This window comes from Mustela lutreola, chromosome 3 (genome assembly GCF_030435805.1).
Source record: "Mustela lutreola isolate mMusLut2 chromosome 3, mMusLut2.pri, whole genome shotgun sequence".
NCBI classification, from domain to species: Eukaryota; Metazoa; Chordata; class Mammalia; order Carnivora; family Mustelidae; genus Mustela; species Mustela lutreola.
Genome location: NC_081292.1, coordinates 48,160,981 through 48,187,911, shown reverse-complemented (window position 1 = coordinate 48,187,911; position 26,931 = coordinate 48,160,981). Strand labels below are relative to the sequence as shown.

General features: G+C 34.6%; 1 protein-coding gene across 1 annotated transcript in view; it reads left to right on the top strand.

Annotated features, from left to right (window-relative positions):
• Positions 1 to 24,452, top strand: part of CNBD1 (cyclic nucleotide binding domain containing 1) — a 437,858-nt gene extending 413,406 nt beyond the window's left edge. Inside the window, exons 11-12 of the mRNA XM_059168841.1 lie at positions 20,885 to 20,952; positions 24,426 to 24,452. Coding sequence (XP_059024824.1) covers positions 20,885 to 20,952; positions 24,426 to 24,452 — 95 coding nt within the window. The remainder of the gene's footprint in view (positions 1 to 20,884; positions 20,953 to 24,425) is intronic.
• Positions 24,453 to 26,931: the final 2,479 nt, after the last annotated feature.

The following is a 26,931-nucleotide window of genomic DNA, read 5'->3' as shown; positions in this document are numbered from 1 at the left end:
GTGTAATTTTTGCAAGTGATTAATTTAGTGCCATGTTTTCCTCAGTTTTGTGTTTATTGGTGATTTTGCTGTTTAAAATGGCCCTGTAGGAGTGCCTGAGTGCTCAGTCAGTTGTGTCAGATTCTTGATTTTAGCTATGATCTCAGAATCCTGAGCTTGAACCCCAAGTAGGGCTCTGTACTGAGTGTATCTTCAGCATGAAGATTTCTCCCTCTCTTCCTCTCTGGCTCTCCGAGGCTCTCTGTCTGTAAAAGAAATAAATAAAATTTTAAAATACATAAATAAAATAAAATAAAATGGCTGTCTAGTGGTAAAGTGATGTCTAATGTTCCAAAGTGTGAGAAGGCTGTGACATTCCTTAGGGAGCGAATACATGTATTAGAAAAGCTTCATTCAGGGGACGCCTGGGTGGCTCAGTGGGTTAAAGCCTCTGCCTTCGGCTCAGGTCGTGATCCCAGGGTCCTGGGATCGAGTCCCGCATCGGGCTCTCTGCTCGGCAGGGAGCCTGCTTCCTCCTCTCTCTGCCTGCCTCTCTGCCTCCTTGTGATTTCTGTCTATCAAATAAATAAATAAATCTTTAGAAAAGCTTCATTCAGGCATGAGTTATGGTGCTATAGGCTGTGAGTCCAATGTCAATGAATTAATCAACAGTGTCTATTAAATAACGTTATTTTAAAAACACAAGCACCCATAAAACAAGGTTATGTATCGATCAGTTGATGAAAATGTGACTAGAGATTCTCAGAAAACTACTCCCATAATTCTTCCAGGAACAGTGGTTCAGTTTTTGTGGCAAGTTTATAGAATGTGATTGTCATGAATAACACAAATCAACTGTATATCATTTTTATTTACATTTCCCTAATTATTAATGTTGCAGAACATCTTCTGTATATTTGACATTTGCATTTCTCTTTCTGCTATTAGCTATTTATAGCTCCTATCCCTTTTCATTAAATTGTTCTTTTTTCAATTCATATGAGTTTCCTTTGTATTAACAGGACAGAAAATTTTCCTGTATGTATATTGGAAATATTTTCCCCCATCCATCTATTGTCACTGAGTTTTCTGATATTTTCAGCCACCTTCTTTTTTAAAAATGTAATGAGAGCTATTGTCCACAGCCTATTTTAGGCTTTTTTCTTTTGTGTATAATGTGTTATAGTGTTTTTTCACCTAGTTTTGTATTACTTACAGTTTCTTTTCGTGTAATGAAAGGATCATTCCATTACCCCCTGATAGTCATGTATCGCTAATTTTTCTAATACTGTGCTTTTAATAGTCTATTATTTTATCATGGTCATAGATGCAAATTTTAAAAAATGTATTTTTTTCATCTGTTTTGGGTTCTCGATTTCAGTTAGTTGCTTTATTATCTGAAGGGTATCATACTGTTTTAATTACTTTTATTATATAGTATAACTTTTTATTTGCAGGACTTCTTGGCCTTTTTTTTTTTTTAAAGATTTTATTTACTTATTTGACAGACAGAGATCACAAGTAGGCAGAGAGGCAGCAGAGAGAGAGGGAAGCAGGCTCCCTGCTGAGCAGAAAGCCAGATGTGGGGCTGATCCCAGGATCCTGGGATCATGACCTGAGCTGAAGGCGGAGGCTTTAACCCACTGAGCCACGCAGGTGCCCCCTTCTCGGCTTATTTTTAAAATTTCCCTCCATATTTTTATTTGTTCTTGTGCATTATTTCTTCCAGAGCTTCAAAGTTTATTTACCCTAAAACTGAACAGGTAATTTTAATACTGTTTATTCAGGTCAGAGGAGTAAACCACATCCCATAACTAGAAATGCTTGCATTGCTTAGTATACCCATTTTCCTTTATATATATATTGCTTCACTTATCATCTTGAGCCAGTCCCCTAAAAAGGAAGGTTTTGTGTTTTGTGTTTTATAAAGTCAAGGTGTCCTTTGTTTAGTTAAGGGGGAAATCGGAGCAAAAAACATGATATTCAAATACTGTTTTGCCTAAGTGCTGTGAAATATAGTTGAAACATAACTGCCACAAAACAGAATTTACCTTCATAGTTGCCAGGCACTTTATGACAAGAAACAGAAGTTTTCTCTTTCTTGGTTAGTGCTGGAGATACAGGGAAATTACATTTTTTTTGTTCACAGTCCTCAGAATTCATGTAGACTATCTTCTTTTTATATTGAAACATAGAAGAATCATATAGATGCAGTTGTGGTCATGCTTCAATTATATTATCATCATAAATTGATGATTAAATTATAATTATCAACATCCTCTAGGTTTTTACATGTTCTCATCTTTATGTGATAGCCTGGATTTTACCTGTGTTATAGACAAACACCTTTCTGCAAGTATTCCCTTATATATTAATAAATTTTAATTATTTTCATATTTTCTTACATATCTATTTCCTGGAAGCATCTAAATATTTATGTATGGATTTTGTTAAGATTTTAAAGACTTATACTGTTTTTCCATTTCTGGAACCACCTCATTCTATCGCTATGGATTGACATATACTGCTGAGCACTTTTTTTTTTTTTTCAGAGAAAATAGATCTCCAGAGAAAATAGAAATTCTCTAGTCCTACGTGAGTCTGTTTGTGAACAGCTTGTTGATATATATCAAAAATGTAAAAAGCAGTTTCTATACCTGGTTGAATTGTATATGGTTACCAGGTATTAAATATACATTCCGATGATCCTCCACAATTTTTTCAAATGCTGTTCAGCATATTTTTACTCTCAGTTGAATACATTTCCATACAACTATAGATCTCTTTACATAATCCAACTTTTCTTTAAAGCCTATCCATCCTCCTTTTATTGTATTCCAAGCATGCCTTTCATCACTCCAAGTAAGTCTCAAGGAGGCCTGTAGGGTTGTGTATAATTCCTCTGTCTTGGAAGTTTAAATTCACCATGTCACCCATGCTCAGTGCATTAAGCAGTAAACATATTTTGCCCGAAGGCTTCTACATGCCTCTTTTAAGGTTTCTTCCATGAGTTATTGGGCTTTAACTCTATTGTTAATATTCTTTTCAGACCAAGAGAGGCAGTAAATCTAAAACAAACTTAGAGATTTTCCTGCTATAATTTTCAGACCCACCTAGCCTCCTGTGAGGAGAAAATTGTTCCCTAAGTGGGATATTTTTTCTGCTTGTTAGATTGTTAGTCTTCAGTGATTCATTCTTTAATTATATCAAAAAGTTCCCCCAGAAATTAAAAATGGTAAAGTAAAATTATTTTCTTCCATTTATTTTTCCATCAAATTGGATAAATGTGTGTGTGTGTGTGTATATGTGTGTGTGTATACACGTATATATATATATATGTATATATATATATATACATACACACACATATATATTTTCTTTTATAGATAAAAACATGCTTCATGGAAATTAACCAGCAATAATTTTTAAGCATCTGCCAAATATGTGTTAGCCCTAAAGATACCAGGACTAAGGATGCTTGTGTCCTAAGACAAGGTCAGCCTTGGTCACCATATATGTATGTGATATGACTTTAAGGTCATTTTAATACTCTTCCTGATTCCCTTTCAAGCATTCCCCAGTGCCTTTCACCTCTTCAATCTGTGGATTTTGTGAGGAAAATTCACTTAATGGTATACAAACTTATGTAGAAGATAATGGTATGATTTTGTACTTTAGAGCTTTGGCTTTGGAATGAACCTGTTACATTCCAAATGCTGGACCCATTCTTTCATTATGGGCTCTCTTGAATAATTTATAAAATTACTTTACAGCTCCCTGTGCCAATGGTTCAGTCAAGTAAGAGGAGGAGTATTATTCAAATTATTTAAAAGTTAGAAAAGCCTGACACTAATCCATTCAGAAGAACACTCTCAGAGCGATGTCTTGAAGGATCCTTGATGCATCAAGCATCACAAACTTAGTAGTAAGAGATCATAGGGAGATAATAGGGAGGTGGAGCAGCTGGAGTGCCGATAGGACACTTAGGGTGTTTTGACAATGGTTATTTAACTCAACTGGTAGGGAAATATTTGACTATTTTAATTGGTTCCACTGAACTGGAGCAGCCCACTGACTATAACTGATACTTAATTATTTACTTCAGATCTTTTCCAAATACATTTTTCTAGGAACAACACTGACATCAAAAAAGGATAAATGGAAAAGCATAATCAGATGGATTGGAAGGGTGAACAAGAATCAAGCACATGTTGCCTATTGCACAAATTAATAATCAGTGGGCATGGCACCAGCAAAATCACTTTACATAGGTTGTTCCTGTGGCAAGATCCTGGTTAACCTTGGTTCCCTTTGTGTCTGCCTGAGGCTGACTCTCTGGGATTCCCAGAGATTTAATGAGCCACCAATTGCTTTCCCTCTACAATTCTTTTTTTGTTTAAGTTAAGATTTAATTTCTCTGGATTGTGACTGAGACCTACGTAAAAAGGACAGGTACCAGGACGGCATTACTGGCAGTAATACATCCTAATATGTAGAATTGACTTGCTGGCATACCCTAACATATAGAATTAATTTGCTAAAGAATTCTATCATTTCCAGGTAGAACACTGATTTTTTTGCTATATTTAGTTAAATTATGGTTTATTGTATATTTGGAACAAGAGCAACATCTTCAAGGACTTGTTAGGAAAATATCAGGATGTTACAGGGTGTTGATTGATTCTTATGACCATAATTAAGATTTTTCAAGAAAGAGACAAACTTCAGTTTTTTCAGAAAAGGCAGTTTTATAATAAAAATCCTTCCTCTCTTTTGTTGCTCTCCAAACTGACTGAAATATGGATAACTTGATTCTGTGCATTGATGGAAAATATATATCCAAATTTAAGATCTGATATACTAATATAATCCAAATTTAAGATCTGATATACTGAGGCAGAAAGATAGAATTCTCAAAGGATAAGATTAGGTAAAAGACAAACCTATATTCTTAAATATCTTTCAAATACCTTCGGTTAACCCAGTGGTTTCAGTTTTGGATGCACATTGCTTTTTTAAAAAAATAATGATGCTTTCTTCCTAACCACTGAAATTCGTATTCAATTTAATTTTTCTCAGAAAGTGGTTTGAGCATTGTTTTTTAAAAAAGTTCCCTAGGTAATTCTTGAAGGATAACTTTTTCTTACTGAAGAAGTCTCTGGAACGTAGCCTAGAGGACAGGCTCATATTCCAGGTTTTGATTTATCTCAGTTTGAAGTCATTAATTTGTGAACCAGAGGGTGGTTAGTGCACAAAGGTGTGCTGTGAGGAAACAGAAATTCTCACATTCATAAAATCTGTGCATAAATGTGATCTTTGGGTATTGTGTTTAGCCAACTAAATAAACCTGGAACAAATACAGAATAACTTATTGAGGTTTTTAAAATAATTATATTGAAATAAAATGTGACTTTAATATTTTGTTCTTCTGTTTTAAAATAAAGATTTTATTTATTTGTGTGTGTGTGTGTGAAAGAGAGAGAGAGAGCACAAGCAAGGGGAGCAGCAGGCAGAGGGAGAAGTAGTCTCTGTGCTGAGCAAGGAGCTCCATGAAGGACTCAGTCCCAGGACCCTAGAATCATGACCCGCACCAAAGGCAGACACTTAGCTGACTGAGCTACCCAGGCACCCCTGTTTTTATTTTTCTGATAATTAAATGAAATACCATAAGTAAATTACATGTTAGAGTGCCAGAAACAAACTAGACAGTCACTGAAAACAATTATCATCATCGGTGCTATTATTATTATCTATACTATTCCTCCTTCTACTGATACTACTTCTACTACTACTATTACTATTATTACTACTCCTGAGAGATAGAGACCAGGTGTTTTCTAAATAAATCCAGTGAATCACTCAATCACAGTTTTAAGGTGTTCTTTCTTATATGCTGCAGCACAAAGAACTTGTGGGTTTATTTTCTTCCTTTTCTATAATATTAAAAAAAAATTTTAAGTAATCTATACCAAATTGGGGTTCAAACTAACAACACCAAGAGAAAGAGTCACATTTTCTACAAACCGAACCAGCCAGCCATCCCACAAATGATTTTTTTTTAATTTAATTGAATTTTTTTCAGTGTTCGAAAATTCATTGTTTATGTACTACACCCAATGCTCCATGCAATATATGCCCTCCTTAATACCCACTACCAGGCTCACCCAACCCCCCATCTACCTCCCCTCAAAAACCCTCAGTTTGTTTCTCGGAGTCCACAGTTTCTCATGGTTTGTCTCCCCCTCCAATTTCCCCCAACGCACTTCTTCTCCCAACTCCCATGTCCTCCATGTTATTCCTTATGCTCACAAGTAAGTGAAACCATATGATAATGGGCTCTCTTTGCTTGACTTATTTCACTCAGCATAATCTCCCCCAGTCCCACCCATGCTGATATAAAAGTTGGGTATCCATCCTTTCTGATGGAGGCATAATACTCCATTGTATATATGGACCATATCTTCTTTATCCATTCAGCTTTTGAAGGGCATCTTGGCTCTTTCCACAGTTTGGTGACTGTAGCCATTGCTGCTGTGTATAGTATATACACATGTTAAAATGTCTATACTGCCTAGAACAATCTATACTTTCTTTTTTTTTTTTTTAAAGATTTTATTTCTTTATTTGACAGAAAGAGAGAGATCGCAAGTAGGCAGAGAGGCAGGCAGAGGGGGAAGGGGGAAACAGGCTTCCTGCTGAGCAGAGAGCCCGATGTGGGCGTCAATCCCAGGACCCTGAGATCAAGACCTAAGCTGAAGGCAGAGGCTTAACCCACTGAGCCACCCAGGTGCCCGAGCAATCTATACTTTCAATGCCATCCTGATCAAAATTCCATTGGCATTTTTCAAAGAGCTGGAACAAACAATCCTAAAATTTCTATGGAACCAGAAGAGACCCTGAATTGCTAAGGAAATGTTGAAAAATAAAAACAAAACTAGGAATATCATGTGGCCTAATTTCAAGCATTTCTACAAAGCTGTGATCACCAAGACAGCATGGTACTGGCACAAAAACATAGACCAGTGGGACAGAGTAGAGAGCCCAGATATGGACCCTCAATGGTATGGTTAAATAACCTTTGACAAAACAGGAAAAAATATACAGTGGAAAAGTCTCTTCAATAAATTGTGCTGGGAAAATTGGACAGCTATTTATAGAAGAATGAAACTCAACCATTCTCTTACTCCATATACAAATATAAACACGAAATGGATAAAAACCTCAATGTGAGGCAGGAATCTATCAAAATCCTAGAGGAGAACATAGGCAGTATCCTCTTCAACATCAGCCACAGCAAATTCTTTCAAGACATGTCTCCAAAGGCAAAGGAAACAAAAGTGAAAATGAACTTTTGGGAATTCAGTATCAAAAGTTTCTGCACAGCAAAGGACACAGTCAACAAAGTAAGGAGGCAACCTATGGAATGGGAGAAGATACTCACAAGTGACACTACAGACAGAGGTCTGATATCCAAGAGCTATAAAGAATTCCTCAAAGTTAACACACAAAAAACAGATAATCATATCAAAAAATGGGCAGAAGACATGAAAACACTTTTCCAGAGAAGACATACAAATGGCTATGTTTATAGCAGAAATGATTTGTGTTTTAACAGTCCATTTGGGTCCCTGAATGCATTTCACCCAAGGAAAAATTTGTTATCAATAGTGATTAAGATACTAGACCCAGTCTCTGAAAGCCAACCCCTCAACACCTCCTGATGTGATTTATTTATACTATAAATAGTACCATTTGAACAGCAGATGGGTGTCTAGGTGGTTCAGTCAGTTAAGTGACCAACTTTTGATTTCACCTTAGGTCATGATCTCAGGGTCCTTAGGTCAAGCCCCATGCTCAGCAGGGATTCTGTTTGAGATTCTGTCTCTCCCTCTCTCAATTTCCCCCTCTCCATTACACATGCACACTCTTTCTCTCTTTCAAAAAAATATATCTTTGAACAGCAAATGCTGTGATTTACTGACAAGGATTTTTTTTTAGTATATACTCCAGCTGTCCAGATCAACCAAGAGGCCTGTTAGTGAGAGGATTCCTGCCAGCATTCTGGTAAGGGATCGACAAAGAACTGTCTGGTAAACAGCATCAGGGAGATATTAGATAAGAAGGTAGATGAAATAAGCATGGGGCCACTCCAGTGTAAGTTTTTATGTGAGAAAGTGGAGGAGGTCAGTCTGGGCAAGTGGCAGGGACATAAATCAAGTTGTAATGAGTTGAAAATTTGAAACAGCTTGCTTATTGTGCAGTGCATCCTTGAATTAGTGATTTTGTAATATGTAACAAATTGCAGCAATTACAAAATGAATTCATGATTTCTTCTCATTACAACTGTGTCATCACAGACACAGTTTATACTTTTATACTTAAAAAAGAAGTTGTTACCTAAATTTAAATGCCAGTATTCTACTCTCCTTTCTTGTTCTTGACAAAATGTAATACTGAATCCTATCTCCACCCCCTACCTTCAACCTTACTCCAATCTTTATTAAGTGAGATTTACCATGTTGAAATTATTTGGCAAGAACTAGTTATTTGTCTCGAAGCAAATTCTTTGAAATCAATTAATATAACTCATGCTAACCTTAAAATATCTCCAAATTTCTTGCTTATATCTGTGATTCTTTTTTGTTCTTTTGGGAAAACTGGGTCTGTAGTATCCACAGTAGGTCAGTCTGTCTTTAAGTTTGTATTTAATTTTTTGTATATTTGGTCAAAAGGTGAAATTGCTAAAGTTATCTTTCCACTATGTAAGAATATATAGCAACTGCCTGTCATTTGACTTACTATCTAGATCCTTCCTTGGCTACAAACAGGTTATCCTTCTTATGTAATCTTTTCCTGTAGGCTTCACTGTCTTTCTAACAACTTCCTAAAGCGTGATTGAGCTAATTTTAAAATGGCATCTTTGTACATATCTTTGTCTAGGGCTCCACCTGTTCACTTTTGGCAATGGCTTTGATCATAACCAGCCTGAGTTATATCTGGGAAAAGGCAGGAAAGAATTTCTGAGTCATAAAATTTCTATCACACATATCAGCACCGAGTTAAGGGAAAAATAAATCATTTTCATTCATTTAGAAAGTGAACAAATGATTCTGTCGAAGTTGTACTTGAAAAACTTAATATACTCAAAGATTGTTGTAAAGAGGAGAAGTAATACATGTAATAAAATAAATGCAGGGTTTGGTTGATAGACATTTGAGTACAAATCCAATTTCAAACACTTAGAAACTATATATTTTTAGGCAAGTATTTAACCTATGTAAGCTCTTGTATCTTTTTTTTTTTTTTTTTTGGTCCATAATATGATACTGCATTTTTCTATGAAATACCTTTTTGTAGACATAAAAACAGTGTATGAAAAGTGCTTAGCACAGGGATGTACACTCTCACTACTGTTACTTAACATAGTATTGGAAGTCTTAGCCTCAGCAATCCAACAACAAAAAGAAATAAAAGGCATCCAAATCAGCAAGGAAGAAGTCAAATTTTCACTGTTCACAGATGACATGATACTCTTCATAGAAAACCCAAAAGACCACCCAAGTATTGCTAAAAGTGATGTACAAATTGAGTAAAGTTGCCGGATACAAAATCAAATCCAGAAATTTGTTGCATTTCTATACACCAGTAATGAATCAGCAGACAGAGAAATAATGGAATCAATCCCATTTACTCTTGCACCAAAAACTGTAAGATACCTAGGAATAAACCTAACCAAAAGAGATAAAAGATCTGTACTCTGAAAGCTGTACTGGTGAAAGAAATTGAAAATTACACAAAGAAATGGAAAAATATTCTATGCTCATGGAATGCAAGAACAAATATTGTTAAAATGTCTATACTACCCAAGGCAATCTACACATTTAATTCAATCCCTATAAAATTACCACCATCTTTTTTTTTGTAGAGCTAGAACAAACAATTCTAAAATTTTCTGGAACCAGGAAAGACCCTGAATAGCCAGAGCAATCTTGAAAAAGAAAAGCAAAGCTGGAACCATTACAATTCCAGACTTAAAGCTATATTGCAAAGCTTTAGTGATCAAAACAGTATGGTACTGGCACAAAAACAGACCCATAGATCAATGGAAAAGAATATAAAACCCAAAAATGAACCCACAACTATATTGTTAACTAATCAACAAAGCAGGAAAGACTAGCCAATGGAAAAAATATCTTCAACAAATGGTGTTGGGAAAACTAGACAGCAACATGCAGAAGAATGAAACTGGACCACATTCTTACACCATATACAAAAATAAATTCAAAATGGATGAAAGACCTACATATGAGAAGGGAAATTATCAAAATCCTACAGGAGAACATAGGCTGAGCCTTTTTGATACTGATCATGGCAACTTATTACTAAATATGTCTTCAGAGGCAAGGGAAATGAAATCAAAAGTGAAATGTTGGAAATTCATCAAGATAATAAGCTTCTTCACAGTGAAGGAAGAAACAGAACTAAAAGACAACCTATGGAATGGGAGAAGATATTTGTAATTGATATATCTGATAAAAGGTTAGTATCCAAAATTTATAAAGAGCTTATCAAAATCAACACCCCAAAATCAAATGATTCCAATTAAAAATGGGCAGAAGACATGAACAGATATTTTTCCAAAGAAGACATTCAGATGGCCAGCAGACATGTAAAAAGATGCTCAGTATCATTCATCGTCAGGGAAATGCAAATCAAAACTATGATGGGATATCATATCAGACCTTTCAGAATGACTAAAATTAACAGCACAGGAAACAACAAGTGTTGGTGAGGATGTGGAGAAAGGGGAACCCTCTTAGACTGTTGGTAGGAATGCAAACTGGTGCAGACACTCTGGTAAACAGTATTCAGGTTTCCCAGAAATTGAAAAATAGTACTACTCTATGACCAAGCAATTTCACTATTAGGTATTTACCCAAAGGATACAAAGATACTCATTTGAAGGGGCGATGCTGATATTTATAACAGCATTATCAACAATTGTCATATTATGGAAAGAGCCCAAGTGTCCAGATTGATTAGTAGATAAAGAAAATGTGGTTGTGTGTGTATGTATGCATATATATATACACATATATACCCGGCCTCAAAAAGAATGCACTCTTTTTGTTTGCAATGATGTGGATGGAGTTGGAGTGTATTATGCTAAGTGAAATAAGTCAGTCAGAGAAACACAAATACCATATTATTTCACTCAAATGGGGTATTTAAGAAACAAAACAGATGAACATGGGGACAGGGACAAAAATAGAGGCAAACCAGAAAACAGATTCTTAATTATAGAGAACAAACTGATGGTTACTGGATGGGAAGTGGTTGGAGGGTTGGGTTAAATGGGTGATAGGTATTAAGGAGGGCACTTGTGATGAGCACCAAATATTGTATGTAAGTGATGACTCACTAAATTCTACCCCTGGAACTAGTAGTACATTGTAGCTCTATTTTTAATTTCTTAAGGAATCTCCACACTGTTTTCCAAAGTGGCTGAACCAATTTGCATTCCCACCAACAGTGTAAGAGGATTCCCCTTTCTCCACATCCTCTCCAACACTTGTTGTTTACTGTCTTGTTAATTTTGGCCATTCTAACTGGTGTAAGGTGGTATCTCAATGTGGTTTTGATTTGAATCTCCCTGATGGCTAATGATGATGAACATTTTTTCATGTGCCTGTTAGCCATTTGTATGTTTTCTTTCAAGAAGTGCCTGTTCATGTCTTCTGCCCGTTTTTTGATGTGATTATCTGTTTTATGTGTGTTGAGTTTGAGGAGTTCTTCATAGGTTTTGGATATCAGCCCTTTGTAGTGTCATTTGTGAATATATTCTTCCATTCTGTGGGTTGCCTTTTCATTTTGTTGACTGTTTCCTTTGCTGTGCAGAAGCTTTTGATCTTGATGAATTCCCAAAAGTTCATTTTTGCTTTTGTTTTCTTTGCCTTTGCAGACTTATCTCTTGAACCCAGTATTGGAACTAGGCAAATTTAAAGCTGGATTTCAGGTTTTTTTGAGGGCTGGTCTATTTTAGGTTTGCTCTTATAACTAGAGTGTAGCCTTCCAGAATCTGATGTATTAATCAGACTGGTCCTGAGCCCTGTTTTGCCCCTCTTTTCACTGTAGGACTGCTGAAAGCTCTACATGGTTTCCCAGGTGCTTGAATACCACTCTCTTGATTCTCAGCCCCTAGACTCTACCTTGTTTTACCCCTACCTATTAGCAAATGCCAGGAAACAAAAATGGCACCAGATGACATGATTTTATTTTATTATTTTTTAGTTTCTTTTTTAAAGTTAGTTAACATACTGAACATGATTTTATATATAGAAAACTCTAAAAATTCAACCAAAAAACTGTTAGAACTAATCAATAAATTCAGAAAGTTGCAGGATACAAAATTAACATACAAAAAGTTGGTAGTTTTCCTATATACTATAAACAAACTTTCTGAAAAAGAAATAAAGAAATTGATCCTATTACAATAGCATCAAAAACAATGAAATACTTAATAAATTTTACCAATGAGGTGAAAGATCTTTACTCTGAAAACTACAAGACATTAATGAAAGAAATTGAAAGAAGACATCAATAAATGAAAAGGTATCCTGTATTTTATGGATTGCAAGAATTAATATTGTTAAAATGTCAATAATACCAAAAGCCATCTCTAGATTTAATGCAGTCCCTAACAGGATATCAAATGGTATTCTTTAAGAAAATAGAAAAAATATTTCAAAAATTTTCATAAAATTACACAGAACCCAAATAACAAAAGAAATGCTAAGAAAGAAGAATAAAGCAGGAAGCATCAGACTTTCTGTTTTCAAGCTGTTTATAGCAGCAATGTCCACAATAGCCAAACTATTGAAAGAACCTAGATGTCCATCAACAGATGAATGGATCAATAAGATGTGGTATATACACAATGGAATACTATGCAGCCATCAAAAGAAATGAAATCTTGCCATTTGCGAAAACATATGGTTTTAATTGTATAGGAGAAAGATTTCACATTTTTTAAAATTTTTCTTTCATTATTGCAACTGACCAAAATTTTATGTGGATTACTTCAACATTTGTTACTGCTTTGGTCATAAATTCACTGGACTGCTTCTTCCTGATAATCAGAGATGTCTTCAATATCTTAGATTTAGAATACTAAAACATTTAGGAAAAACTTATATAACTTGAGAAGTTTTTCCAATTTAAATTGAGATGCTCTTATCCTTTATTTTTGTCCTTTTATGCAAATTGGGAAAATAATATTCATAGACTTTTTAAAAAGAAATTTCTAGTTTTATTGAGAACTAATTGCATGTATCACTGTATGAAGTTTAAGATGTACAGCATGATGGTTTGACTTACATATATTGTGTAATGATTATCACAACAGGTCAGTTAACACCCATCATCTCATATAAATATAAAGGAAAAAAAAAACTTCTTGTGATGAAAGTCTTATGATTTACTGTCTTAGCAGCTTTCCTACATATTATACAAAAGTATTAACAGCATGTGATATATTATACCACTAGTACTTACTTGTTTTATGATTGGAAGTTTGTACCTTTTGACCACCTTCTTCCAGTTCCCCCTCCTCTAACCCTCACTTCTGATTATGACAAGTCTGGTATTTTTTTCCATGAGTTCTTTGTTTATTTGTTTGTTTTGTGTGTGTATGTGTGTGTGTGTGTGTGTTTACACTCTACAAATAAGTGAGATCATATTTTGCCTGCCTCTGCCTGGCTTACTTTACTTAACATAATGCTTTCAAGTTTCATGCATGTTGTCACAAATGTCACAACATTTTTAATTGTTGAATAACCATTGTGTGTGTGTGTGTGTATGTCTGTGTGTCTTCTTTATCCATTCATCCATTGGTGGGCACTTAGATTGTTTCCATGTCTTGGTTATTGTAAATAATACTGCTATAAACATAGGGGTGCAGATATCTTTTTGAGTTAGTGTTTTCATTTTCTTTAGATATATTTCCAGAAGTAGAATTTCTGGATCATATGGTAGTTCTATTTTTACTCTTTTGAAGAATTTCTATACTGTTTTCCATAGCGAGTACAAATTTATAATCCCGCCAAGATTGTACAAGGGATCCTTTTCCCCCACATCCCACTAGCATTTGTTATCTCTTGACTTTTTGATGGTGTCCACTCTTTGATGGTGTTAGGTGATATTCCATTGCAGTTTTAATTTTTAAGTCCTTAATTACTGTAATGTTAAACATCTTTCATGTACCTGTTTGTAAACTATATATTTTCTTTTTTAAAATTTTCTATTTTTAAAATTTCTTTAGAGTGTAACAGAATTCAGTGTTTATGCACCACACCCAGTGCTTCATGCAATATGTGCCCTCCATAATACCCACCACCAGGCTCCCCCAACCTCCCACCCCTCGTCCCTTCAAAACCCTGATTGTTTTTTTTTTTAATTTAAGATTTTATTTATTTATTTGACAGACAGAGATCACAAGTAGGCAGAGAAGCAGACAGAGAGAGAGGAGGAAGCAGCCTCCCCACTGAGCAGCAGAAAGCCAGATGAGGGGCTCGATCCCAGGACCCTGGGATCATGACCTGAGTGGAAGGCAGAAGCTTTAACCCACTGAGCCACCCAGGCACCCACCTCAGATTGTTTTTCAGAGTCCATAGTCTCTCAGGGTTCATCTCCCCCTCCAATTTCCCTCAGCTCCCTTCTCCTCTCCATCTTCCCATGTCCTCAGTGTTATTTCTTATGCTCCACAAATAAGTGAAACCATATGATAATTGACTCTCTCTGCTTGACTTATTTCACTCAGCATAATCTCTTCCAGTCCCATCCATTTTGATACATTTTGATCCCGTCCATTTGATAAAAGCAAACTTTATATTTTCTTTGGCAAAATATATTTTGCCCATTTAAAAAATTGAATTATTTGGTATTTTGCTATTGAGTTGTATGAGTTCTTTTGGATATTCACCTCTTCTCAGATATATGGTTTGGAAATAATATTTTCCATTTTCTAGGTTGTCTTTTCACTTTGTTGATGGTTACTTTATTGTGCAGAAGCCTTTTAGCCTGATGTAGTCTCACTTTATTTTTTATTCAGTTGCTTGTGTTTTAGGGATAATATCTAAAAAATTATTACCAAGACCCATGTCAAGGAAACTTTTTCCTATATGTTTTCTAGGAGCTTCGTGGCTTCAGATCTTACACTTAAGTCTTTAATCCATTTTGAGTTAATTTTTGTGTAAGATGAGGCTGCAGTTTCATTATTTTACATATGAATATCCAATTTCCCCAGCACCATTTATTGAAGAGACTGTCTTTTCTCCACTGAGTATGTTTGACTCAGTGGAGAAATATCACTTGACCATATATGCCTGGGTTTATTTCTGAATTCTCATTTCTGTTCTAGTGGTCTATTTGTCTATTTTTATACCAGTATCATGCTGTTTTAATTACTACAGTTTTGTAAAATAGCTTGAAAACAGAAAGTCTGATGCTTCCTGCTTTATTCTTCTTTCTTAGCATTTCTTTTGTTATTTGGGTTCTGTGTAATTTTATGAAAATTTTTGAAATATTTTTTCTATTTTCTTAAAGAATACCATTTGATATCCTGTTAGGGACTGCATTAAATCTAGAGATGGCTTTTGGTATTATTGACATTTTAACAATATTAATTCTTGCAATCCATAAAATACAGGATACCTTTTCATTTATTGATGTCTTCTTTCAATTTCTTTCATTAATGTCTTGTAGTTTTCAGAGTAAAGATCTTTCACCTCATTGGTAAAATTTATTAAGTATTTCATTGTTTTTGATGCTATTGTAATAGGATCAATTTCTTTATTTCTTTTTCAGAAAGTTTGTTTATAGTATATAGGAAAACTACCAACTTTTTGTATGTTAATTTTGTATCCTGCAACTTTCTGAATTTGTTGATTAGTTCTAACAGTTTTTTGGTTGAATTTTTAGAGTTTTCTATATATAAAATCATGTTCAGTATGTTAACTAACTTTAAAAAAGAAACTAAAAAATAATAAAATAAAATCATGTCATCTGCAAATAGTGATGATTTTACTTCTTCCTGTCCAATTCTAGTGCTTTTTATTTATATTTCTTGCCTAATTGCTCTAGCTAAAACTTCTGGTACTGTGATGAATCAAAATGGAGAGAGTAGGCACTCTTGTTTCTGATCTTAGAAGAAAAGCTTTAAACTTTTAATCATTGAGTATGAAATTAACTGTGGGCTTTTTAAATATGATCTTTATTATGTTGAGATGTATTCCTTCTAAGCCTAATTTGTTAAGTGTTTTCTTTATCATGAATATACGTTGAATTTTGCAAAATGCTTTTTCTGCATCTATTGAGAGGATTATATGGTTCTTTTCTTTTGTTCTATTAATATGAGGTATTGCAATGATTTGTGTATATTGAAACACCTTTGCATCCCAGGGATAAATTCTACTTTATGTTGGTGAATGGTACTTTTAATGTGCTACTGAATTCAGTTTACTAGAATTTTATCAAGAATATTTGCATCTGGGGCGCCTGGTGGCTCAGTCGTTAAGCATCTGCCTTCTGCTCAGGTCATGATCCCAGGGTCCTGGGACTGAACCCCACAGCAGGCTCTCTGCTCAGCTGGAAGCCTGCTTCTCCCTCTTCCACTCCCCCTGTTTGTGTCCCTTCTCTCACTGTCTCTCTCTTTCTCTCTCTCAAATAAATAAAAAAGTAAATAAACAAACAAACAAATGAATAAATAAATACATTCTTTAAAAAAAAAAAGAGAAATATTTGCATCTGAATTCATCAGGGATATTTCCGGTGGTTCTCTTTTCTAGTAGGGTCTTTATTTGCCCTTGGTATCAGGATAATGAGTTTGGAAGTGTTCTTTTCTCTTTAATTTTCTGAAAGAGTTAGAGAAGTATTGGTGTTACTTCTTTAAGTGTTTGGTTAAAAATCATCAGTGTAGCCATCTGGCCCTGAGCTTTTCTTCATTGGAAGATTTTTGACAACTGGTCAATCTCCTTATTAGTATATATCTATCTATATCGAGAGAGAAAGAGAGAAAGAACATATATTTTATTAGATATGAAAAAGGTTAGAACACTACAGGTACAGACATTTAAAGCCATGAGAGGCTATTATGAGCCACTATAGCAAATAAATTTGAATATTAAGATAAAATGGACAACTACCTGGAAAAGCAAAACCTTGGGAGGGAGCCTGGCTGGCTTACTCAGTAGAGCATACAACTCTTGACCTGGGGGTCATGAGCTCAAGCCTCATATAGGGTATAGAGCTTAAGAAAAAAATATTCACAAAAAGAAATAGAAAATAAAAATAATTTTGTGCCTATTAAAAAAACTGAATACATAATTTAAAATCTTCCTATAAATACCCATTTTGTTTGGTAATCTGTGAATTCTACTAAATATTTAAGGAAGACATATGTCAATCCTCACAAACCCTTCTAAATAGGAAGAAAAACAGTCCTAAACTTTTTAATTAGTCTTTATACTAAAACATCTCAAAAACATTATAAGAAAAAAATCATTGGCCAATTTCATAAATAAACATTTGAAAAATTGTACTAATATGTTAGGATACTGAATCCAGAAATATATAGAAAAACTATTTATCACAACCAAGTTTGGTTTGTACCAAAAATATAAGGTTAGTATAAATTCAAAAATGTATCAATATATTTTACTATATTTCAGAATAAATGAAAAACATCATATAATCATTTTTTCAGAAACCCGTAGTTTTTCATTTTTTTTGTTCAAGGAACTCAGACACAGTACTGTTTCTATAATGATTAGTGCAGTTTCAAGCTTCATATAAGCACTATAATAAAAATATGTCAACTCTTGAAGGCATTCTTCTTTAGGAAAACTTGCTAACAGCAGGGCCCTTTGAATCATATCCTGTAGATCAATCTGACATTACTTTTTCAGCTGTCCCTCCTGAGATCTCTCTGAAGCTACAAAGAAAAGGAAACAATAATTCTTTTATGGCTATCATAATTACTGAAATGGAGTCACATGGTGTTTCTTTTGCATGCACTTTTGCAAAAGTGTGCTTCTTTGCTTGTTAAAACATTGTTAGAAAGGAGTGAAAATTTTGTGTGTCAGAGTCGAGTAGAATTCAGAGATGACATCTTTTTGCTTTTATTCTTGTCTGTAGCAGTCACCTGAGCTGCAGAGAGGCAACATTATCCCACATTAAATCTGCTTATTGAATGACCACTCACGTCCCAGACTACTTTTATTGTTATGCAAATACAATTTAAAAGTTATGATAATACCATAGGCACACCAAAAACTGCTTTCTAGTTACTAAGTTAAGCTACATATTCTCTTCTCTGATTAAATTGTTTGATATTCTAAATTATTTTTTATTATTTATTATTATTTTTTAAAGATTTTTAAAATTTATTTGACACAGAGAGAGCGGGAACACAAGCAGGGGGAGTGGGAGAGGGAGAAGCAGGCACCTCGCTGAGTAGGCAGCCTGATGCGGGGCTGATCCCAGTGGGATCATGATGATGTTTAATGACTAAGCCACCCAGGTGCCCCTGATACTCTAAATTATTAAATGCAGTTTCATAATGTGGGTAATGTAAAGTTGGTGTGTTTAAAAAAACATGAATATTGGGGTGTCTGGGTGGCTACAATGGTTAAGCATCTGCCTTTAGCTCAGGTCATGATCTCCAGGACCTGGGATTGAGCCCCATGTCAGGTTCCCAGCAGAGCCAGGAGTCTGCCTTTCCCACTGTTTGTGTTCTCTCTCTCTCTCTCTTTCTCTCTCACTCAGATGAATAAATAAAATTTAAAAAAAAAAGTAAAACATGAATATTAGTGCACACATCTGTTATACAAATGATGTTCCTATACTTTGATACCCATAAAAATGAAGAAAATCCACACAATTCTGTGATGTACCTTCTGTTAGTAATTAATGGCTTACAATGAGGTCCTTATCCATTTTTTTACCTTTTAATGAGATAAACAAAACTTAGCCAAAATCTTGGCCATATATATAATACAATAATGTCACTTGCTTAACGTCCCTGAGGCCTCAATTTCTCATTTGTGAAATTGTTGCAAGAATACCTATCTTGTAGATATTACGTGAGAATTACAAAAAGATAACATGAAGTTTGACTTGGTGGTGCCTAGCATTTAACATGATCAATCAAATTTTAGTTTCCTTGACTTCTTATTTGTATCAGACAATTTCATTTCTGTGTCCCACTCACAGACCCAGAAAAAAAGCTCCTTAATTAGTCTCTCCTAATTGAACCAGGGATATATCCTTAATTAATGTAAATAAATTTATAGGTTGGGACAAGCCAATTATCTTTTCTCAATAAATAAACTCTGGCATAAATACTGGAGCCAACAGGTAGTTTCTTGAATTATAGGATTATATCAGCTTGATTTGGAGGGTCTCCCACATTAGGTATTGCATAAAATGGGTCAGTGGAGAAAGTGAACAGGTAATTTAAGGGAAAGTATGTGGGAGTGTGAGAAGGACTGAATAGTTTCCAATGTACAAAGCTAGCACCCTTGTCTCCTAATATTTTTGATCTCATATCTAAATTTCATTATGCCATATTTTAAGAATCTACTCTTTATTTTATATGCCTTTTTTAAGCATACTTTTTTTTTTTTTTACTTTAGCTAACTTAAGTTGTTCTAATATTACAAATCCAATGAGTTTGAGTCATTAATTACTCCAGTGCTTCTAGAATTTTGTTACTTAGGGCAGCTTTTATTTTTTAAGATATTAAGTTACATCATGATTTTTATTAGTATTTATTTCTAAGTTCACTATAAGATTATTTAATATATTTACTAATATTACATAGAATGTTTTGAAACTGACATCTTTACATTAAAATATTAGTGGATTCATTTTATATTTCAATATTGAGGAAAAAAGAGACTACGAAGATTACATAAGGCCAAGGAGGAAAATTATCAAAAAGTTTGTCCAATAATTGAATGGGTTATACATAAAATATGATCCCAAATTTTAGTACATATTAATATTTATGGATATATTACTTAGGTTGCTTTTGACACCAATTTAAAAACATACCTAATTTAAAGGATAAAGTTATTTATTATGTAAGAAGAAGCAAACTATCTAATGATGTCAGCAAAGATCTTTCTGTCTTTTCACTCAGCTGTCCTCAATATGTTGGCTATTGTCCTTAGTCTTGTCCTTTCATGCATCCAAAATTTTGCTGCAGGCTCTGTGATCCAACACAACTTTGCCCAAAACATAAAGGGCAGCTGCCCACCCCCAGACTGTTTTTAAATTCTGGAATTTAGATTTCCCCAAAAGTCCCCCAAGACACTTCCTGTTAAATCCTACTGGATTTAAATTTCTGGTGTTCTCTATTGTCCAAGAAGAATTTTGAATAATTCCTCTTTATTCTCAAATGTGCTCCTGTTTAGACAATAAATTATAATTAAGTTTGGTCACATGGCTATGCCTTCGGAGCATGAGATCCTGAATGAAAAAGCAAATCTATTATTTTTAGCCTCTCATAAAAAGTGATTTTGGCAAGGGATAATGTAATGGCTTTGGGGTAGGCAACCAATAAGGTCTGTCACATATTAAGTACCAAACCATTTCCTATTTCTGATTATGAAGTTAGACATTGTACAAATTAGTTTAACTTATGCTAAAATTCTCTGTGATAATCAAGGTGTCTGTGAATGTGAATTTAGGAAAAAGTTCAAATGAGTAAATTTTATTGTTAAGGGAAATTCAATTTGGCCTTTCATATCAAAATATTGATAAAGATGAACAACTTTTCCATTTTTTACTTATTTTTTATTAATTTTGATGGTATTATAAGTACGTTCTCTGCTTTTTTCCCTAGAATTAGACCCAGTGACCAAGCAACTTATGCTCCATACTGCTAAATCAACTTTTGGCCATCTGACAGATGTAAGTAAAATGTCCAAGTTATAATAAATATCACTATTCATGGTAATTAAATGCAAACATCTACTATATTTTAATGTTTAGTACCTTTGCTACTAAAATAACTGGAATATTATCCACTCCCTAGAAAATACTAGAGTAGGATATTTCCACCTACTTATGTCTTTTAATGTGGGCTTATGGTAATATTTTTGACAACGTGGGGATTTATAATAGACCACAAAAATTCTCATAACCTGTTTCAACAAACTGTACCATATAATCATCCTTACATAAAAAAGAATCACTTAAGGGGTGCCTGGGTGGCAGAGTCGGTTGAGCCTCCCATCCTTGATTTTGGTTCCTGTCATGATCTCAGGGTCATGAGATGCAGCCTTGTGTGGGGCTATGTGCTCAGCTTAGAGTCTGCTTAGGACTCTCTCTCCCTCTTCTGCCCCCACCCCCCACCCTTTCTCTATCTCCTTCTCTAAAAATAAATAAACTCTTAAAAGAAAAAGAGTTTCACCTATGTTTTCAGATCTTACATTTAAGTTTATAATTAATTTTGAGTTGATTTTTTTCTTTGATGTAAGATAAGGGTCTAGTTTCCTTCTTTTACACACCTATAATATGTGACAACATGGATGAACCTTGAGGGTCTTATGCTTAATGAAATAAATCAGTCACAGAAGGACAAATATTCTATGATTCCTCTTATATGAGATAACTAAATTAGACTCTTGGAAGCAAAGACTAGAATGAGAGGGAAATGGATAGTTGCTAATCAATGTATAAATTTATCAATAAAAGCAATAATATAGTCAATAAAATCCTTGAGAGCTACTGTACAACATTTCGCCTATAGATAGCAATACTATATTATCAATTAAAATCTTTTGAGAGGCTAAATCTCATGTTAAGTGCTTTTAGTACAATAAAATATTTTTTATAATTTCACATTTTTAAGAGCAATACATTTAAATAGATATTTCAAAAGCTGTACATTTTTTGATTTAGTATGTCCACTTTATGTGACTAAAGTATTACTTGTAGTTGTAATAAGCACATGTTTCGCCAATCTCTATAAAACTTACATTTATAATATGCTATAGAATGCATAGAGGACCATTAAAAATTAGATCACATTAGACTAGTTAGTTCAAGTTAGAATATTTGATAACTTACATAAGAAATGTGAAGAAACCCTTGAACAACTTTATGATATAAAGAAAAGTATGCAGAAAGTTTATATCAATAACATTTCAGAGAGGTCTGGAGAAAGCCAGATAGCTTGATGAAAGGCACAACCCAAGTCCACATGTCTGGAGAGGATGTTTGTGAAAGGTGGCAAACTATGTTGTGTCATATGAAAAAAAGGTAGAGAAGTCAAAGGGAAAGGAAACAGGTTGGCTCTTTAACCAAATAAGGTCTTTGAGGACCAGAAATCTCTAAAGGGAACTTTTAAAGACTAACTTGTTTATAGTGTGGTGCTCAGTGCAAGCCTTGCCCTCTGTCTCCCCACAAAATCATTAGTGAAATCTACATGACTCACTCCGGTTCTTTCAGTGTTTTCTTATGGTTGAATTTGGACACATCTTGAGTCTTCCTTCAAGACTAATGTGTGGTAAAGTCCCCCAAAGAAGATAACATCTGGGTTGTATTTTGAGAAGTTAACTGGGATTTGTGATTAAGGTGCAGTTCTCAGCTGTATTTTGTATTAAATCACCAAGATGAAAGTGAAACAAGAGTGTTTCCTTACTGTGGTTGCCAAATGACACAAACCATGATGATAGTTGGCATATGATTTCATAGAAGAGGAACATTATGAGATGAGCATTTGCAAAGTTTAATACTGAAGATTAAAATAAAATACTAAATTCATGTACCATTTCATGTATTGAGTGAGAGAATCAAGAAATGATATTCTAAAGTCTTAGGCTAGTAATGGATGTACTTGAGCTACAAAAGTTAACCAAGTTCTTAAGATAACAAAACCTTTCCAGGATTATAAGATGTTCATGGCTGATGTTGCCTGGAGAGGTAGAATTTCTTGGAGAAACTACTCTATTGAGTGAGTTGGTTGTCAATTGAGTATTAGAATGATTTGTTGAGGTCAAAAGCAACCAAAAAAAAAAAAAAATAGAGAAATGTATGGGGAGTGTAATGCCAGTGACATAAGAAAAGTATTTTGATTTGTGGTTAGAATATGCCAGTGAAATGTTCAGGAGTAGGAGGTATAAAGTAGAAAAATGAAAAAGATTACAAAATCAATTTCAAGACCAGTGCTAAGAATTACATAAGGTGGACATGTCTCTGTTTTGGGGGCAATATATTATAAAGTGGAAAGTAGCCAGGATTAAGAGGACAAGATTTTGATCATAAGTCAAAAAGACAGGTAATAAGAGACTTCTACATATATTTTAAAACTCCAGAGACTTTGTGGTAAGACTTGTGATAAGATGATGTGGAGAAAATGTTAGAATTACTCAGAGATAGTCACTTTAAGAGCTATTTATAAATAAGCGCTCCTGGAAAGAGCTTGAATTCATTAAAACCCCAAATTTTCCTCCCTCCTATCTGTCTCTTAAGTAAAGCTGATCCAGGAGGAAGAATATTAGAGGTAATAATGCTTGTCCTTGGTAGATAAAAATGGAATCGTTGACTTGAAACTTCAGTTGTCAGTTCAAAGTGGGCCATTCGCAGATTACTAACGTGGATCAGCTGCCTGAGGTCATATGTGCTAGCGAACAAGAAAAAAATGGCCTGTAGAACTTGCCCTGGGCACTGAAATTACCCAATAATTTAATTCTGGTCTGATGGTTGTCCTACATAGAGCTGTTCTTCACAACAGAGACATGAAGAAACAGATTTGGAAATAAAAACAAAAAGAACTTTCCAAGACTCTAGGAAGTAGAAACATTTAGCCACTCATTTTAGATTGTTTTAAGGATACAAATTATATGCTTGTCATAGAGAAGTTAAGCTCCTAAAATGAGAGTAGTTTGAAAGTAAGGCAGAGATACCACTATTAGAAGCTAAAGTGGAGAAAAGGCCCACAGTTTCTGGCAGGTGGGCTCTGCGTCTTAGGATGAAATGTGGTAAGTAGTTGAGGGCTGAACTTCTACACTTGATCTTAGCCAAAAGGCCGAGAAGCGATGAGGGCTGAACTTCTGAGTTCCCCTCTGTACTTCCGCTTCTGTAGCACTAATTGCCTAGTCCCTGAACTTAAGATATACCTACTGACCTCTGCGGACTCAAGTATAACTTTGCCTGACTCTACTGAGAGGGACAAGTCCAGAATTAAGAGAAGAGACTCTCTTGAAAGCTGAGTCATCAGACTAGATCAGAAACACTACTCAGAAGAGGACATTGAAAAGGCTCCTTTATTCCTTAGGAGAGGACTTTCAGCTAGTACTCATTGGAGCCGTAGGTATCACAAGTAAATTCTGGTGTTCTTGAGTTTTTTTTGTTTTTGTTTTTGTTTTTGTTTTTTTTAGGGGAATGCAGATGTTTTTTGTCTGTAATGTATAAATAAGAAAGAGGATTTTATTTATGGGGTTAGTGGATATAGGAAGTGCTGGAAAGGGCTGGCTAACTGGCAGGAACTGATACCTGAATGAGCAAAGATATAATCTATGCATTCTGGGGAACTGAACATGATGAGGAAATGTGATATATCAGAGAAACAGGCATTTAAAAGGCAGCAGAAAGAGCAAAATGGAGTAAGGAGAAAATCCTAGGTTGGAATTGTGGCCAGAGATAGACTTAGAAGAAGATACACATTTCCAATTAAACTTTAAGTTGCTTGCAGTGGCAGGTTTAAAAATAAAAGTTCTGTTTTGCCTTAGAATTTCCAATTGCTCACTAATGATTTTTATGTGATTTTATTTTATTTTTTTATGTTTAGTAGAAAAATGGTGTCAAATCCAACTTCAGGTTTAGGGACATGAGCAAGAAGAGATGCTGCATACAAAGCCAGCCACATGTGTTAAACTATGTAGCACAAGAAAACAACAACACTTTATTCTCCAATGTGTTAATAATCATGCAAGTGCTCACTTTTAGTTCTGTATTTGTCACTATGATATTTTCTGACAATTCTAAATCTACTTCAAATTTGGCCTCCTTCAAGGCCATCTATTAGTAACTCGCTCTGATGTTTTCAATGTTTTCTTGTGGTTGAATTTGGACCCATGTTGAGTCTTCCTTTAAGACTAATGTGTGGTGGGGCGCCTGGGTGGCTCAGTGGGTTAAGTCACTGCCTTCGGCTCGGGTCATGATCTCAGAGTCCTGGGATCGAGCCCCACATGGGGCTCTCCGCTCCTGCTTCCTCTCTCTCTGCCTGCCTCTCTGCCTGCTTGTGATCTCCATCTGTCAAATAAATAAATACAATCTTAAAAAAAAAAAAAAAGACTAATGTGTGGTGAGGATAGAAGTCCTCCAAAGGGGACAACATCGGGATTCGATTTCGAGAACTCAACTGGGATTTGTGATTAAAGTGTAGCTCTCAGATGCATTTTGGATTAAATCATTATGATGAAAGTGAGACAAGAGTGTTTGTACAAACTAGTATTATTTTAACTAATTCCTGCAAAATCAAAATTAAAAGAACAGAATATATATCCAAATGAAATACCTGTACCTTCTATACACCTTATTCATGCTGATCAGCATTTTTTTCACAGACTTACAATTATTTTTACTAGTTTATAAAAATGAGGAGTTTCAGACACAGATCATTAATGTCTGTATAATTATTGGATACTTAAAGTCAAATTCTTATGGCTGAAAGAGCCAGCATTGAAATTTAGCTTGGATCTCACTCTCACTCATCTGCTCAAACTCTTTTTAATTCTCCTGTGTTTACTTTTAAAAAACGTTGTTGTTTTAGGTGCCTGGGTGGCTCAGTCAGTTAAGTGTGCAACTCTTGATTTTGGCTCAGGTCATGATCTCAGGGTGGTGGGATTGAGCTCTGATTTGGGCTCCCTGTTCAGTGAGGAGTCTGCTTGCCTCCCTCTCCCTCTATGCTTCCCTCCTATGCAGCTCTCACACACTCTAAAATAAATAATCTTTAAAAACTATTATTTTACCTTTCACAACTAATCTATAATAAATCTGGAAATGAACTTTGTGTATGGTATGAATTTAAGGTCAAGTGTATTGTTTTGTTTTTGTTTTTTACACATGTCCAATTTTTCCAGCTTTATGTATTGAAAAGACCATCCTTTTACTCATTGAACCACATTGCCATCATTCTTATAAATCAGGTGATTATATATGTGTGAGCCTCTTTATATATTCCCTATAATGTAATAGAGGTACATTTTCTGCTCACACCAAAATAGGTTAATTTTTGAGGAATATATATAAACTCTGCTTTTTTTTTTTCTGCAAGAAATCCTCTTGCCTTATTTTTCTTCATAATTGTCTTGCCAATTTTCCCCTTCTTTGAATTTCCATTTAAATTTTACCATAAAATCGACTTATCAATATCCACAAAATAACTTTCTGGGATTTTAAGGCTTTCTATTTGTCTTTGCTTTTCAGTAGTATTTTTTGTTAATTTTTTTATTTGTTTTTTTAATTTTTAAAATTTTTTAATAAGCATATAATGTATTTTTATCACCAGGGGTACCTGTCTATTTTTTTTTTTTTTAAGATTTTATTTATTTATTTGACAGAGATCACAAGTAGGTAGAGAGGCAGGCAGAGAGAAAGAGGGGAAGCAGGCTTCCTGCTGAGCAGAGAGTCCCATGCAGGACTCAGTCCCAGGACACTGAGATCGTGACCTGACCCGAAGACAGATGCTTTAACCCACTGAGCCACCCAGGCACCCTGATTTTCAGTAGTTTTATTTGATGTGCCAACTTTTAGTTTTGGCTTATTTTTAGTTATAAAGTGGGGTGTAGGTTTTAGAGCGTTTTGAATCTACTGGTATATATCTTTCATTAGTTTTGGAAAATTCACAACCAGAAATTTTTTCAAGTAAAGATCCTGCTCCAA